The sequence below is a fragment of the Mucor mucedo genome (genome assembly GCF_025094135.1).
Source record: "Mucor mucedo strain NRRL 3635 chromosome Unknown EV154scaffold_62, whole genome shotgun sequence".
Taxonomy (NCBI): Eukaryota; Fungi; Mucoromycota; class Mucoromycetes; order Mucorales; family Mucoraceae; genus Mucor; species Mucor mucedo.
The window spans coordinates 129,428-145,155 of NW_026252346.1; the positions used below are offsets into that span (position 1 = coordinate 129,428).

General features: G+C 35.7%; 7 protein-coding genes across 7 annotated transcripts; 4 read left to right on the top strand and 3 right to left on the bottom strand.

Annotated features, from left to right (window-relative positions):
• Positions 1-2,069: 2,069 nt before the first annotated feature.
• EV154DRAFT_538635 (uncharacterized protein) lies at positions 2,070-2,789 on the top strand (the record flags this gene model as incomplete). The annotated part of the gene is made up of 1 exon (XM_051604294.1): positions 2,070-2,789. One exon carries the CDS (start codon positions 2,070-2,072, stop codon positions 2,787-2,789), a length of 720 nt encoding a protein of 239 aa, XP_051456360.1.
• A 24-nt stretch (positions 2,790-2,813) lies between these two features.
• Positions 2,814-4,420, bottom strand: EV154DRAFT_266374 (uncharacterized protein). Its single transcript, XM_051594679.1, has 3 exons — positions 3,455-4,420; positions 3,297-3,405; positions 2,814-3,244 (listed from the first exon to the last, which is right to left on the bottom strand). Exons 1-3 carry the CDS (start codon positions 4,127-4,129, stop codon positions 2,838-2,840), a joined length of 1,191 nt encoding a protein of 396 aa, XP_051456361.1. The 5' UTR covers positions 4,130-4,420; the 3' UTR covers positions 2,814-2,837.
• EV154DRAFT_466447 (uncharacterized protein) lies at positions 4,090-8,376 on the bottom strand. The gene is made up of 8 exons (XM_051597735.1): positions 8,140-8,376; positions 8,009-8,077; positions 7,875-7,951; positions 7,708-7,779; positions 7,329-7,646; positions 6,180-7,257; positions 5,982-6,121; positions 4,090-5,932 (listed from the first exon to the last, which is right to left on the bottom strand). The coding sequence occupies exons 1-8, from the start codon at positions 8,321-8,323 to the stop codon at positions 4,148-4,150; spliced, it is 3,723 nt and encodes a 1,240-aa protein (XP_051456362.1). The 5' UTR covers positions 8,324-8,376; the 3' UTR covers positions 4,090-4,147.
• Positions 8,377-8,473: 97 nt separating this feature from the next.
• On the top strand, positions 8,474-10,370 carry EV154DRAFT_603631 (putative ribosomal protein S15; the record flags this gene model as incomplete). The annotated part of the gene is made up of 3 exons (XM_051607357.1): positions 8,474-8,503; positions 9,865-9,960; positions 10,029-10,370. 3 exons carry the CDS (start codon positions 8,474-8,476, stop codon positions 10,368-10,370), a joined length of 468 nt encoding a protein of 155 aa, XP_051456363.1.
• A 1,650-nt stretch (positions 10,371-12,020) lies between these two features.
• EV154DRAFT_422862 (uncharacterized protein) lies at positions 12,021-12,725 on the top strand (the record flags this gene model as incomplete). Its single annotated transcript, XM_051596109.1, has 2 exons — positions 12,021-12,146; positions 12,201-12,725. Coding segments are annotated over 2 exons (651 nt in total), but the record flags the coding sequence as incomplete, so codon positions are not given.
• A 155-nt stretch (positions 12,726-12,880) lies between these two features.
• Positions 12,881-13,498, top strand: EV154DRAFT_422881 (uncharacterized protein; the record flags this gene model as incomplete). Its single annotated transcript, XM_051596111.1, has 1 exon — positions 12,881-13,498. A coding segment is annotated over one exon (618 nt), but the record flags the coding sequence as incomplete, so codon positions are not given.
• Positions 13,499-14,867: 1,369 nt separating this feature from the next.
• EV154DRAFT_512918 (uncharacterized protein) lies at positions 14,868-15,727 on the bottom strand. Its single transcript, XM_051601973.1, has 3 exons — positions 15,411-15,727; positions 15,265-15,346; positions 14,868-15,196 (listed from the first exon to the last, which is right to left on the bottom strand). The coding sequence occupies exons 1-3, from the start codon at positions 15,509-15,511 to the stop codon at positions 14,897-14,899; spliced, it is 483 nt and encodes a 160-aa protein (XP_051456366.1). The 5' UTR covers positions 15,512-15,727; the 3' UTR covers positions 14,868-14,896.
• Between the last annotated feature and the right edge of the window lies 1 nt (position 15,728).

Here is a 15,728-nt window from a genome sequence, read left to right on the forward strand (position 1 = left end):
GAAAAATAATTTTCTAGATCACACAATGGCAGTTCGGTGTAAGCATGGAACCTTCCGTGTAGGGTACTATCTTGATCAACTTCAACAACTCATTTCATCTGCCATGAATGAAGCTTCATCAAAAAGAACTTCACATAATATGTAATTATGGACATGTGAAGTTTGATCTGAAGGTGCCTACACTACAGCAAATTGTGACATTTATTGAAGACAAACCTATCTACACAGACACTTTCAAGGTTACTTACAGTCAACGATTTTCAAAGACGTGCTTATTACGAGAAGCTTAAACCATATGCTAGCTGAAATCTTCAATTGGTAGAGAAATATACATATATCTTAACGATGCAAGCATTGTGAGGTTACACATTATTTCATTTCTTGCTCCCGGCTCAAATCTCCTTTGAACACAATAAACAAACTTTCGCCCTAAACTTATTTATCGTTTCTCTGCGGTTCATTTTATCAAGGGGCTCTTAATCCTTACAAACCATCTAAGCTAACAAAAAGCTGGGCTGGGGCTCCGAATATGCACATATGGATGGTACACGTCTATTTATTAATGTTGATTTGTTTTGCAGAATTATTCCTTCCTTTTTGAAAAATAATAATGCGATATTCTTACAACTATCGTCTATGATATTAGACAGCTAAAAAAATATTGACGTTATTTGTTTTTCTGGATTTTGTTTTCTAAAATGACTAGCGATTACGGCCCTTCTTTGTTATTTAAAGCATTAAAGAATATTCTAACGTCATGTGTCATTTCGTGTTGCACACCAATTTATTGAATCATTCAGGTCTCATCGCCATATTATAAGACATACAATAATAGGACACATCATTATCAAAGGATAGCCATTGGCCATTATTAAAAAAATTATCTTGTAATCTGATATGCGTATTTTCGAACAGCCGTAGTCATCATGTTACCATAGTCGTCATTGTTTTTTGATGTGTTGAACAAACAATGCTGTTTTTAAACAGCGGAAATAAAAAGGGATTGGAAGTTTATTCTGTTCAAGCCCAATTTAGGGTCGATATGCTATGACAGACATTCCTTAGACAACAAAATCAATGCTGGTTGATTTTGCTGAGTTTTTTTGTTAAATTACCCTTGCAAATGATAAAAGACTGACATAATAACCACTTAATGCTTTTAAAGTACTGGCGTAGATTCATTTTAGTAACTAAGAGTTCCCTAGAATGCACTTTTTAATTCTCGTTCAATAAACAAATTGAATTATAATTTGGAATGTATAAGAAAACGCCTCCATTACATTTTCTACATAAGTCAAGCAGCTATTCTGTAGAGCTTAAAATCTTGAATGAAAAGATAAAAAGAGCCCTTCTTCTGCTTTTCGTGACTTGTTGATGAGTAACCAGATATATTACATTTTTAGCCATCACTCATAATTATCAGGCTACAATATAAGCTCTATCTATTAATAAATTATGATCAAATGGTAAGGAAACCGTGTCCATGGAAGAAGATAAAAAAGGCCACTTTTTCGAAAAAGATCTTCTCCGTTTTTATTGGCCAGAAATTTATTTCCCACCCTCCTTTTTGATCAAATATGTCATTGGATCTTTGGAAAGCTCAAATCCAATGTTTTCTTTGTCAAGTAAAGCATGTGCTATTACCTATTGATTTATCACTGTCCACAAGACTGATTTGAAAGCTGATATTCCCAATATGAACAAACCAGAACCAGAAACAGTGAAAGTGAGTACAGTGAAGCTGTCGTTTCGTTATTGCTGCATTGAATCCTGGGTAGAGAGATAATAAAAGGGGATTTTTACCATGCATAAGTTAGACGTCTTCATTGAGGAAGCGTTTAGATCAAAATTGAATAGGGTGGAAGGTGAGGAAAACAAAATGCATCAAAATAAGTGATATCGCCTCTTTAAATATGGGTAAAGTGAAAGGGCTTATTCCAAATAGAGCAAACAGAGAGGTAGATCATGAGACCATGGTGACTTGCAATAATTTCTACGGAAAAGTATATAACTCTAAATTGGTTTTTTTTAATTCTTGTTTTGTCTTCATTTCAATGTCTACTTCTTACATGATTTTCTCACCTTCGCAAGAAACCAATACTTCACTGACTCCGCCAATTGACACGACCAGTCACCGTCGTAAAAGCTCTGTTACATTTGATCTCCCACCGACAGAGAATAACATTGAAGAAGAGCTTTTATCACCTTGCACGGTAGTATCACCTACTATTGATATTACAGCACAAATTGTTCCAGATTCGATGCTGGTTGCGTTGTTTGACCGACCCAGTGAAATGAAGGGATTAGTACGTCATAATAAGGCATTCTTTACATCACTACAACAACATTTGGATTCTAAATGGCCACGTTTTGAAAATACACTCTATTGCGATCGAAACAAAATAAGCGATAAAGAATGGATGAAACGTATTTCAAAAGCCTTGCATGCAGTACCATCATTATTAGAAAAATTTAAAGAATTGGTTGGTTATTTGGGCCCAGAAGAAAAAGAAGAAAAAGAAGATTATTTCTCTAATGTGGACATATCATTGATCCGAAATTATCCAGATCGTTTATCAAAAGAAGCGTATCCTCAGTTCTTTATAAACTGCAAAGAGTCAATTCAAGGAGACAAGGAATTTGATGACTTTGTAAAGACTTTGTTAAACTCAAACAAGGATGAAATTTCGGATAAAGTTTGGGAAGCCAAGGTCTATCAAGTATTTAATCAACATCCAAACTTATTAGAGCAACTCCAGGAGATAGTTGCATATGAAATGGAAGTATAAAAAAATAAATAAACATGTGATTTTATTTAGGGCATGTGTGCATTTTGTTTACTGTTTCAATGAAAAATTAGTCCCATTTTGCAATAAAATATTATTTTGTACAAGGTTAATTGTAACGTTGGCAAAATTATGTCGTTCATCTTCTGTCCACGGGAATTCTTCCAAAAATATTTCAATACCTACTTCTCCCTTCGACAGTAATAGTTCTATAATTCGTCCTGTCGTTTTACCACTCATACGATTAGCAAGTAACAACCTGCATAGCGTTTTTATCTTTTCAATCTTTGATGGTCCTAGCTCAATCGGTGACGTTTCTGTTTCTCTATGTAGTGCCCCAAGATACCCATCGCATAATTGCTCGCATTGTGTAACTGATGCAGTTGTTCCCGATTCTCTGAGTTTACTCATGGCGTTTTGAATTGTCTTTAATTGCTCGGTAAACGTTGCTATGGATTCTAATTCAATGTCAATAAACAAAACTTTTTTTTTCTGTATATCTACTTTTACCCTTAGTGGTTAAAAGGTCCTTCCGTTCTGAATAAGCTTCATCAGCTTCCCTCTCTTTCAATTGTTTCTTTTCCTGTAGTTCTTTTTGCTTTCTGATATGCTCACTTTTCTAATGTAATTCATTAATTTCAATTATGAATTTAATATTTTCGACTAACCAATTGTGCTATTTCTTTTATGGAATCTGTTTGATATCGTTGCCAACCTTCACTAGAAAGTAGACCCTCCTTTTGTTTATTTAATGCCTCCTCGTTAGAAGCCTTAAGTTTCTTTAAATTGGCAAGTCCAGCTGCCTTTTTTTTCTTTTCTCTTGCGATTTCTTCTATTAGTCTTTCTTTCGTGCTACTTAAGCTAAGTCTCTTCTCGTTATCGACAATATCAACTCTTGAGTTTCCATGCACATTATTAATGTCGTGCTTCAGTTTTTCTATCATGGCATCTTTTCCCTTCACCACTTCTTTCAGTTTTGTTTCTTTTTTCTTGAGTTCGAATAAATGTTGATTCACTCTTTCCAATAAGTTACGGCACTCTATGACAAGATCGGGAATGAGTTCATGGCTCGCATTCACGATTTCTTCTTGGGTGACAAGTTCGTAAGATATTTCACATTGTGTCGCATGTGCCTGGCGATGTGAATCTTTGGTGAAATCCATGAGTGCGTTTAATGTATGACCCATGGTTTTATTGGCTTCGGTAAGGGAATGTACTGCTCCCTCCAAATTCTGAGTGATCGTCAAGCTGCGTGTGTCTGAATCATCTAATTTACTTTTCTTTCTCCACATTTTCTTGAAAATTGTAATATAAACAACTTTTTTTTTTTTTATTAATTTCATTTGATGTATGCAAATTTTTTAAGCGTCACGCTCTTTAGCAATTTCCTTGCAAACAGGAGACTTGTCCTGATTGCTACACATTAATTTTTGATCTGAAAGCCAATTCCAGTATTCAATCTCAAGCAACTGATATTCGACTCGATTTAGGATGCGAAATGTCGAAAGTAATTCATATCGAATCGCACCTAATCTTTCTCTCGAGTAACCCAATTCTTCCGCCATGTCTCTGTGTAGCTTGCTAAACCATGGATATTTCCATTGTTGTGCAGTGCCATTGCTTCTAGCTTCTTGGAATAATTCGTATACATTTGGATTGACATGACTTAACACCACAGCTTTTTCTGTTACTTTATCCTGTAAATCACGCAGATAGACACCTCTCCATACCATGCTGGTACCATTACTCTCTGTCTGATGTAAAAGCGACTCGTACCTTTTTGATAGGTGTAGCTGATATATCATGAATACAACATAGGCCAGTCCAAATAAAATTGCACTTTTATTGAATGCACTCGTCGTCTTCTCCGGCTCATCTTTTGGAATGGGTGGCAACTCGGCATTTTTTGCTTTGATGGTGTCGTGATGGTTATTATTGTTTTCAATACTAGTTCCTTTTGATGCTTCGTGTTGAAGAATAGGCACAATTTTTTCCACAGTTTCTGCCATACCTTTTGCTGCCGCCTTGTTTACCATTCCCTTAACGAATATGGTTTTAAGCCACTTGACACCAATCGAACACACGAGTCTACAGCTAGATGCAGACACATAGGTAATGCAATATTTTACACAGGGTATGAACGCATCCGCATATGGCAAATTAGGTGTTTTTGTCGTCACCATTATTACATAACAAATATACTCTTTCTGATACAGAACTTGTTGAGTTTCAACTACATCTGTCTCTTTTGCCTTCACCATGGGCGCGGTCACTGGCATCACGTAATTCACTGTGCGTTCCAAAACCTCTTCATTTTGGGACCAGCTTGAAAATGTAGGCTCTGTATAGTTTTTGGATTTGTTCAGCTTCTCCCATATATCTGTGGCATACATAAGATCAAATACGTGTTTAGCTCCTATAGGTAAAACTATATCAGCTTCTACTTTATCCAGATGGTCTGTACATTCGCAATGGATTTTTTCCTTGGGCTTAGGTACATGACTAGGCCATTCTTCCGCAGTGCTTTGGTGCGGTAACACTTGTGAAGACGCTTGTGAATTATCGGATTGTTTTAGAACAGAAAGATTTGACTTTTTCTTGGATGCATTGTAGACTGCCGCTAAAGCGCCTTGAGCAGGCGAGGCACGATGCATGGGCGGTGGAGTAACAGCTTCTTCCTCTTTTTTAGTAGGTACGACATCTGTGTCATCTGTTGTATCTGCGGATGATGACGTTGTTAATACGGTCTGATGTTGTTGTTGCTGCTGCGACGGCAACTGCAACTGCGACTGCTGTTGCTGCTGTTGCTGTTGCTGCTGCTGCTGTATGGGCTGCTGTTGTGCCTGTACTGTTAATGGAGTCACAGATGCATACAATGCACTAGATGTTGTGACATGACTTGTGGGTGTCTTTGTCTTTTTATTAGTTGTAATATTTCGTATGGTATCATACAAGGTCTGAGTATCCATAGACTTGTAATTCTCGATAATAGACTTGAGACGGTCGCAGATTTGATCGGGAGATTCAAGCCATAGGCCGAAATTGAAAGATGTTGACGTTTTCAACTCAAGTATCATAAGCATGTTACTCGAGAAATCCTTACTATCTAAACGCACTGACTTTATCTCATCTAAAGGTAGAACAATCTTGGAGGTGAAATCAGAAAAGAGTCGATTTTGATTATCGCTTACTTACCATGTTGACACAAGTCATCATTATACAGCTGTAAAACCAAAGACTCTTTTGTGTTACATAAACCATGCCACTATAACTGTATGATAAAGAATTGTCGGCATTTTTATCACTGGGCTTTCGATACAATGAAGCCAAGAAAGCTATAGAATACAAACAATGAGTCACTAAAACTTGTCCGTCTCTTTTTTGTGATATTACATTCTACCACCACTTCATCTTCAGGTACATTGGCAAACAACGATCGTAACTCCCGTTGGCTAGTGACTAAATCGACGGAATAATGAGATATTTTAGGAGTCGGCACATCCATTTCTAATTTCGTCGGCCACACAACTAGTTGCTGGATACTATTTGTAATGGTACTGCTGTTAGACGACCTTAGGTTCGGACTGCAGGAAAGATCCTCCTCTGACGGATTCGAAAGAACATTGATACCGGTACTTAGCCAAGGCATACCCCACGATGATAACTGGTGAGAAATTGTATTACTATCCTGCTGCGTATTAATAGGCTGGGGCATATCTGTTATGGTATTTTCCCCCTCTCGAATCATGAGCGCTGTTAGTGATGAAGTGGTTGAAGCAGTTGGTGTAATGGCTCGTTCATTGTCTGAATCGAGTGAAGGAGATGTTGACATGGCGACGGAAGAGTTATTGTCCACCATCAGAGGAGATAAAAGAGCTTGAGGTGATTTTGATTCTACTTCATTTTTATGTGAACCATGATCCATATTGTTGTATTCGATGGCCCATAACCAATGTTGCATTTCGTCTTCATTCTCGGCTTGCAAATAAAAAGAACATTTGGGATGAACCACCTCAAAGCAAAAGCGTCGATCAATATCAGTATTTACACGAAATACACATTCCTTTATTGCCACCCGATCACCCAAGACAATACAGCCCTTTTCTTTATTCAGTGTTGTGACAGTACATGTTCCAAACCATCCCCCTTGTAAAAAAAACCATTTCCTAGACCAAGGAGGCCGAGCAGATTTCCCAGTGATTACAATACGACTATTTAAATAACCTTGTTTATTGCCTGTCTTTTTAGGATCTGCAGAGGATATACCCATAGGTAAAGCCTTATTGACTTGTGGTTCTTCATCACTTTCAGGATGAGGGTTGGGAGAAGCAATGACCTGTAATTTGTCACTAGTTTGTGCAGAGTATCGTTTTAAAGACCTTTGGGGCTTCATTTGCTCAATATAAATATCCTGTAGTTCTGTACATCGTTTATTCATTCTCTGTGCTTGATAATCGCATGTGACTTTACTCTGGTGATGATGGAATGATTTAGACAGATGATCTCATATGTATGTATCTTTTAAATAACAATAACATTTACCTCGTCCAACCACTGTCTCCAACCCGACAAATTAGCTTTTACAGCCACACAAGCATACACGGATTCATCGATTTCATCAGTATGAGCGCCTAATGCTCCGGAGAAACAGTCCACCAATAGGTTTTCTAAATTAGCCTTAAAGGTAACCAGCTTTGAAAAATAATCACCACTAGTTTTGACATATTGTTTTCTCAATTCAAACATTTGAAAAGCATCTTCTCTTAATGCACTTGCTTCCTTTTGTTTGCTCAATACATTGTATCTATATAATTGGGTTTCGTATTTATCCAGCATTTTATCAAATCCCTTTCTGCTATCCTATATAAGCTTTTTCTATCAACGGATGGGTTTTTGCCGAAAAAACAAAACAAAAACTTACTTTAAAGCTTTTTAAGTCATGCTTGATCATTTGCTGTAAAGGGTTTAGCAGTAGGTCTTCTAAATCGGATGCCTAAAATAAACAATTAATTGTTCTTTTCGTCGGATTAAAATTATGTTGCGCCTTTTTTGGCGTGTTAGATTTATTCTTTTCTTTATTTGGTATACCGTTTTCATACGATACGCAATTGTCGATTGTAATGTTGTTGCAAACTTATTGACCACATTGCCAGCAATTTTGGAATCTGGGTAAAGCTATACTGTCAGTAAGGCATTTCATGTTATAACCAAGCTTACTTTACCAATCAAGGTACCATCTAAGCCATGCAAGAAAGTCCGTTTACATAAAGTTGTTGCTAATGTGTTATGTTCTAAGTATATAAAAGGTTGAGTGGTCGCTTATATATAAAAATTGGGAAAACTTCGCTCTTACTTATAAGAGCTTCGATATAATTCTTTAATGCACGGATAAAGCCGTCAATCCACTTTTCAAATTGATCAATTTGGTCTTCCAAATGTAACACATTGGCTCGCCAAACAGGTGAGTCAAGTACGACATCTTGGATTGTGAGTATATTTGTCGGCGAGGACACAAGTAAAGGAACTTCTAGTGACATAAGAGCTCAATGAAAAGTAAAAACAAAAACAAAAAAAGTAAAAAAAAAAAAAATTAGAGGAGAAACAAGATTTATGCAAACAAATTTCAATCACCCGAAATAATCATTAGGTCATCCATACGTCTTCTGCAACAATGTGTAAGAAATATCATGAAACGTTATATTTATGTCATTATTTTGGTAAAAAAAATCTAACATCCAGACAAATGGTCATGGCTTTGCATCTTTTGGAGGCGTTTTTTTTTCTTTTAAGCAAAAACTAAACACACCCACCATAACAGTTGTGTTATGAAAATCAGACAAAACTTTGGCTCATTTAAAAACGGTGGCGCTGATTTACACGACTCCTTGTTTTATGTTCCCTTTCTTCGTTTTACTTTTACAACATATTTGTCTGATTTCGATTGTGTCCACTATTGATTGAACACAAACTATGCGCATAATTTGGAAATATGCAAAGCATTTAATGATATTTTAAGATCTGAATCGATGTGAACAGGCCGGCGGATTTTTATGGCTTTTACGGATACACACTATTCATTAGTGACTACATGCGGTCCGAAATTCTATAAATAATACGCCAGCTTTCGACGTTGATCATTATTGGCTTACGATTATTTGGTACATTGATAATTGATGGATATACGGACTGCAATTACCATACATATTTGGCGTGTGACCTTTTTGGCACTATTTTAACCCAGCCGTATTTACCGTTAAATTACGATAAGCAGTAAAAACTAAGTCAAACGATCTCAACCATTATGCCTGTCTTGGACTCGCTTTTTTAGAGCTAATCTTAAGAAAAACCGATTGTAATTGTTAAAAAACCGAAAAAAAAAAAAAAATCATCGGTAATAGTTTTTATTGCGAGGCTATTCTGTCGTGAAAAATCGTTCAAATTCATTTAAAATAATAATTTCCTCGTACTAAAACTTATTAACACAACGTATTTTATCATAATTCATGTAAAATTTACAATAACTGGAACCAGCAGAGCTTTTGGAGAAATACTCTACGTAAGACAATATGCTTTTACAGCATTGTCTGGATCACTTGTATACAAATGATTGCTGTACACTTTAAAATCATTTCCCCGCTCTTCGGTAAAGAAAACTCTTTGTCCGGCCCGGAAAGAATTTTAATTTTGAGGATGCAAGTTTTTGGTCTACCGGACTTGCACTATAACGACATGGACACCGAAAAAAGCTGAAAGCATAGTAATCCTTCTTTTTGTGCTTTAAGATGGTATGTGGGAGATAATTTAAAGAAGCAGAGACAGGATAGAGATGGAAAGAACTGTTACATGGCAAAACGATGTTGGATTTAAACTCGATGGATTGATGGAATATGCAACGCTTTAAATGGATGCAGAATTTATCGACAAATTTTATACGCTAAAAGCAGCTTGGCACCCAAAAATCTAAAATTAAGTCAATATCACCCTGCCCATTGTACAATGTTTCTAGTTCTGTCTCTCCTGCTTTTCTGCTTTACGTAATATACTCATATGCTTATACTAATTCTGTTAAAATAAATAGGCTGACGAGCAAACTACTCCTAGAAAGAGAACTTTCCGTAAGTTTACCTACCGTGGTATCGACCTTGACGCCCTTTTGGACTTGTCTTCTGAACAAGTAAGTATTCAAAAGTAACGATCGAGTTAAGGGGTGCGCGACATACTAACATATTTGGAATTCTTTAGTTCATGGAGCTCGTTCACTGTCGTGCTCGTAGAAGATTCCAACGTGGTCTTAAGCGTAAGCCTATGGGTCTCATCAAGAAGCTCCGTGCTGCCAAGAAGTCTGCTGCCGCTGGTGAAAAGCCTGAGGTTGTCAAGACCCATCTCCGTAACATGATCATTGTTCCCGAGATGATCGGTTCCGTCATTGGTGTCTACAACGGTAAGGTTTTCAACCAAATTGAAATCAAGCCCGAGATGACTGGTCACTACCTCGCCGAATTCTCCATCTCTTACAAGCCCGTTAAGCATGGTCGTCCCGGTATTGGTGCCACCCATTCTTCCAAGTTTGTTCCCCTCAAGTAAACGAAGATTTTTTATATATTTGTTGTATTGCAATGTATAAATAATAAATAAAAAGGAAATTCTACTACCTTTCTATTTAAAAATAATTGTTCTCACCCGTTTCTGGCAGCTTAAAGATATCTGTGCCTTCTACAATTTCATGCGAAATAAATTGGTGTAAGTCCTCACTAGTGTTGGCTGGGTTTCCACTATTTGAATGTCGTCTTTCAAATTTTACAAAGCTGCAATTTTGATACTTTATGCAGTAAACTGTATTACTGGAATAGAACTTATAAACTATTCATGATGTTGTCAATATATTCTAAACCTTTTATTGGTACATTTTCTCGCATTAGCAATAGTAAATACGGCATTCTTTTCGGTCCACTTAAGACTGTAAGTCAGACTGTACCGTTTTAAACGACTCTAATGGTTTCTAAAATGTAGTGCGCTGAGTATATACATCCACATACTTTAAAACGGCATGGTCTGTTAAATCAGAATTCTTGGGTCACTGTTACAGTATTAGCACTTTAAATTCAGACAAGGAGAACTCAAAAATGTTTTCAGATGAACAAAAATATATTCCAGACAGACGTAAAAAAAATGATTCAGACTAACGTAATATATATATATATATATATATATTATACAAATAGAATAAAAAAAAAATTCCAGACAAAGGCTATCAAAGGATGTATCCTATGAATTTTACAGTTTTCATATTCTGCATTGATAGTTCATAATGTTTTTAAAAGGTGTATTTTTATGAGCTCTTTTTACACAAATCCTCAGTTAATACGTTATAACAGTAAAAAGGGGGAGAAACGGAATTTCAATTACTTTAGATGGCGTTGACTTTGAGCATTATAATGTAACTTGATTTAATTGACAATACATCAAACAGTGCTTCTTTCACAAAAAAAAATATGAGACCTCGTATTTACCCAGATACAGAAGATAAAATAAATGCCAAAATAACAGCTAAACTTGCTAAGATGGGGGACGAAACGAGAACCAGCACAATGAATCAACCTGCTGGTGGAAACAGAGGTAAAAATGCACTGTATATGTTCAGGTATATAGCCAAACATAATAACTCATAAAATAAATCAGGCCTAAAGAGAAAAGAAACATTTGAAGCGAAAAAAGAAAAGAGTAAGGCTAAAAGAAAGAGGACCACTGCGTCTTCAAGCTCATCGACCCTGATTTGCAAGTCTTGTGATACAAGTGGTCATTCTTCTGGGTGAAGTAAATTGTGCCCTAACCATAACTATACCTTGCAAGAATTGATCGAAAAGGATCTTGGTGCTAAAAATCAAAGATATACTATATCTTTTCCATTAAAGGGCTTTTTAAATGAAACAGATGATGATGATGACCGATTACAGAAGGCCGTAAACAAGATCCAGGATCTATCTAGTTTCTTACGTCTTGTTTTGTTTAAAGCTCAAATCCTTGTCAATGACTACATTTTACAATTCCCCAATAATTTGTCCAATGAATTTTTCCAGCAAAATTTCTGGTATTCATTGTGTAGAGTGGTTTGTAAACAGCTGTCGATCAAAGACTTTCAGTTAAAGTATGCCAAAATTCACCACTTGGAAGACGTATGGATGGAGCTTAATAATTTAGAGGGAGTAAACTTAAGCCTAGAAAAGATGGGCTGAAAATTATGGTCAAGTGCTTGCAACTGCATGTGAAACCACTGCTACGTGTTATAATAACTATTACATTGAGAATTTTCAGAACATTATCTGCAACTACTTCATTTATATGATTTGTAAAGAATTTCCTGTAAGTTACTATCAGGAAGCACTAACTTACAAGTTATTAACAAACTTAACTTAGGACGTTAAAAAATCTGTCATAAGGAAACTTGTATATGAACATGTTTTAGATCAAGTACTATCATCTGATCCTGTTGCCGTTCTAAATGATGATATCCTCCCACCATTAAGCCAAGAAACAAAAAATGATTTACAGGCATTTATAAACCCTTTAATTGTGGAGCTCAAGAACCGCTTGCCATCGTTCACAATTACAAAGGCAACTCAGAATACTGCCCCTTTTGGTATTTTACCGGCATTAAGACACATTCTATCCAAGTATAAATCGATCATTGCGGAAAATTCTACTTTACAGAAGCATGACTCAGAACCAGGAAAATCTCAAGATACGGTTCAATCTGGTGAAAAAAAGAAGAAAGATGATAAAGCAAAGCATTTTGTACTGCCAAGAATATTTAGCCTGTTTCCCAATCCAGGTTTCCCAATCCAGGTTTGCAGTGGCGCTTTATCAAAATCGATAGTCAAACGTTACTGGTATATTCCCTGGCTCAAAGTTAAAGAAAGAAAAGAACGAGACTTTATTTAGCTTCACACAAAGGTATTTTTATGATTGTTTTAACTTTGCCAAGTTAAAAATTAGAAGGTACATACGAAAGAAAGAGCATTGAGAACCTTCTTCATATAATATTAATAATAAACATTTTGTCTATTATTATTAGCCTTAAAGATCTGAAGGAGCTGCCTGCAACTAATGGCAAGATGTTTTTGAACGGGATGTACACCGATGGTTATACTTGCCGCTTACTATTCTGTCGTCGTACTGAGCCATCTTCGTTAATTAAAAGCATTGCCCTAGAACTCGATGACTTTAACACTGAAGAGGTAAATACTTATTTTAGGCCATGTACAGTTGATCCCGGAAGGAAGGATGTGTTTATATCCTACCATGGAGACAATGATGTGAGACGTCTTTCTTCAAAAGAATACTACAATATGGGCGGTGTTACGCAAAGACATAAACAGGAACAAGAACTCAAGAAAAGCTTGGGTATTGATCAAATTGAGACCAATATCCCCTCACCTAAAACCACGTCTCATGATATCTATATACTGTATATTACGTATATTCTCCAACATATTGATACACTGTTTAATTTCTACGGGTTTAGAACTACCAATAGTAGATGGTGTAATTATATCGCATCACAAAAGAGTATAGAGGACGCCATTAATATCCTTTTAAATGGATCTACAAAGTACAACAAGAAAAGAAGGAAAAACAAGAAGAAGAGTAAAAAGCGAAGGAGATCTAAAATAGTTGATTCTTCAAAATCTAAACCGAAAAATATCAAAAGGTAAGCGTGCTAACAAACCTTGATATGATTGTATTTTAATAATGAAACTTGCATGAAGAGAACATAAAGAGAAATTCGAAGAAGGGGATCGTAATAAAATGCCTTTAATCGTCTTTGGCGATGGACTTAAGAACAAAAGCCAAACAAAGTTTAAGGGCTTGCGCTCCGGTGTAACGGACGAGCTTTATCGACAATTGAAAAGAAGAGAGAAGCTTGGAGAGTTACTTCTTGTTGATATTAACGAATTTAAAACATCAAAGGTTAGTATATTAATTTATATCATTACCTTCGACTAAAGTAATAGTTTTATAGACATGCAATTCTTGTTTTAGTAATGATTTAAAAAACATGAGGTGCGGTACTGACGAAAAATTCTCGCACATCCATCAAATATTGATTTGTAAACTATGCAATATTTTTTGGAATCGTGATGTGATGGCTGCGAAAAATATGCTTGCTATATCTCAATCCATTTGGGATGGCCAAGGCCGACCAACTGTCTTTTAAAGACTAAACGTCACCTTTAATGTGGTTACCTCGTCTCACACAAGTGAGGAGAAGGTTTAAAGATTTTACAGGTAAACCTTAGAGTAACTTATCAAATTATCTGAAAACTAAATTTCATTTGTCTGATTTTTTATTTATTTTGTCCAAAAAAGGTAAGTCAATGTCTGAAAGTAAATTTTGATTCGTTTGAAAAAAAATTAACATTTTCTGAATTAAAAGTGTGAAAACTGTAGCCATTTAACATACAAGTTACGTTACATACATCATACTATAAACAATGCCCATTGACCATCATTATTGTATAATACAAAATAATATTGATATAATTTAGTCTGTGTACTGAGTCACATAACCTTATAAGAACTATAATCTGCTTCTTCCCCCTTTTTTCTTTTAATGATACCTTGCCAATATTTGGCTCCCTTTTTTAAATGCCACACCAGAACTTTTGCAAGTCGAATATGACTATTTCCTGACATAGAGATTAAATATTTGTGTTGTAATTATATTATCAGTGGTGATTATAATCCACTTGAAATGTAATATTTAGAGCTAGTAATAGTTGAACGAAGCTTTTGTGCAATCAGGTAGAGGTATAAAAAAGTATAAAATTTAAATACATAGCTTAATACCAGCTGCTAGAAATTTGTCATCAGACAATCAGTATGATCCCTTTAATATAAATCAAGTATTAAAAGAGAGGCTATAATTGGACTGATGGTTTTTTTGTTTACAAAAAAATCGAAACTACAATAGAATAATATGCGGATGCAAGAAAATTGTTATTAAGAAAGAAGTTTATGCAAACTTCCAAATACAAGAAACAAGCAACTGCCATTTTTACTATTTATTATCATAGCTTTTGTGCGTAAACTATTAGTGTAATTAATAAAACTTAAAATTGAAATACAAAACCTAAAACTAAAATCACAGACATGAATCCAGTAGCTGGTGTGATTTGAACACCGAACGAAGAGGAAACAGATGGACTGGATGAAGGGGCGCTGGTCGATCCTGTAGTTGCTGGTGCAACCCAAGTAGGGGAAGCCTGACTTGGTCCTACATGAGATCCGGAGGTAACAGGGGCAGCAGAGGTAGTAGGAACGGCCACACAGATACTGGTTGCGATTCTTGCTTGTTCATTAGCATCGATACTGTATTCCGGACAAAGATTAAAGCATTGGTGGATCAATTTCTATGATTTAGGAAAAACTATTAGATACTTAGCCTTGTACAAAAAAGTTTGTTACAAAAAATTTATACCTGTGCACTACACTGGCAGCTGTAATCAACAGGGCCACATCCATTGAGCAAACTTACTTCTATAGATTTACATGCCTGAAAACTAATAATTTTAAAATTAGATAAATATCCTAACGACATAGTTTTGTTAAAGAAAAAACTCTTACTTTGCTTCAGCCGCACATCCAATAATGGCAGATACTGTATATACACCAAATTGAAGTACGAGGAAAATAGCTGCAACCCAAGTGATTTGACGATTGAACATTTATTGTCTAAATTTGATGAAAAAAGAAAAGCAAAACAAGAAAATCTTGAAAAAAAGTATGAATTATATCTTGTTTGAAGATCCCCTTTCTTTTTGACTTACTCCTCTTTGAAATGCAGGATGTTGTTAGACAAGGGAAGTGGTAAGTAGTTGCTGTTACCCCTAAATAAAAGAAATAGGTCTGCTGATTCTTTACACACAAATGCGGAGAATAATT

Bases quoted from the DNA above. Each gene is read 5' to 3' on its own strand.
- EV154DRAFT_266374 (XM_051594679.1), bottom strand. From the start codon at position 4,129: ATGAAATTAATAAAAAAAAAAAAAGTTGTTTATATTACAATTTTCAAG. The intron at 3,406-3,454 runs GTTAGTCGAAAA...GAATTACATTAG, and splicing joins TAAAAGAAATAGCACAATTG to AAAAGTGAGCATATCAGAAA. The intron at 3,245-3,296 runs GTAAAAGTAGAT...ACATTGAATTAG, and splicing joins GGACCTTTTAACCACTAAGG to AATCCATAGCAACGTTTACC.
- EV154DRAFT_466447 (XM_051597735.1), bottom strand. From the start codon at position 8,323: ATGTCACTAGAAGTTCCTTTACTTGTGTCCTCGCCGACAAATATACTC. The intron at 6,122-6,179 runs GTAATATCACAA...TGTATTCTATAG, and splicing joins AGATGAAGTGGTGGTAGAAT to CTTTCTTGGCTTCATTGTAT. The intron at 5,933-5,981 runs GTAAGTAAGCGA...TTCACCTCCAAG, and splicing joins TGATGACTTGTGTCAACATG to ATTGTTCTACCTTTAGATGA.
- EV154DRAFT_512918 (XM_051601973.1), bottom strand. From the start codon at position 15,511: ATGTTCAATCGTCAAATCACTTGGGTTGCAGCTATTTTCCTCGTACTT. The intron at 15,347-15,410 runs GTAAGAGTTTTT...TAAAATTATTAG, and splicing joins GGATGTGCGGCTGAAGCAAA to TTTTCAGGCATGTAAATCTA. The intron at 15,197-15,264 runs GTATAAATTTTT...CCTAAATCATAG, and splicing joins GCTGCCAGTGTAGTGCACAG to AAATTGATCCACCAATGCTT.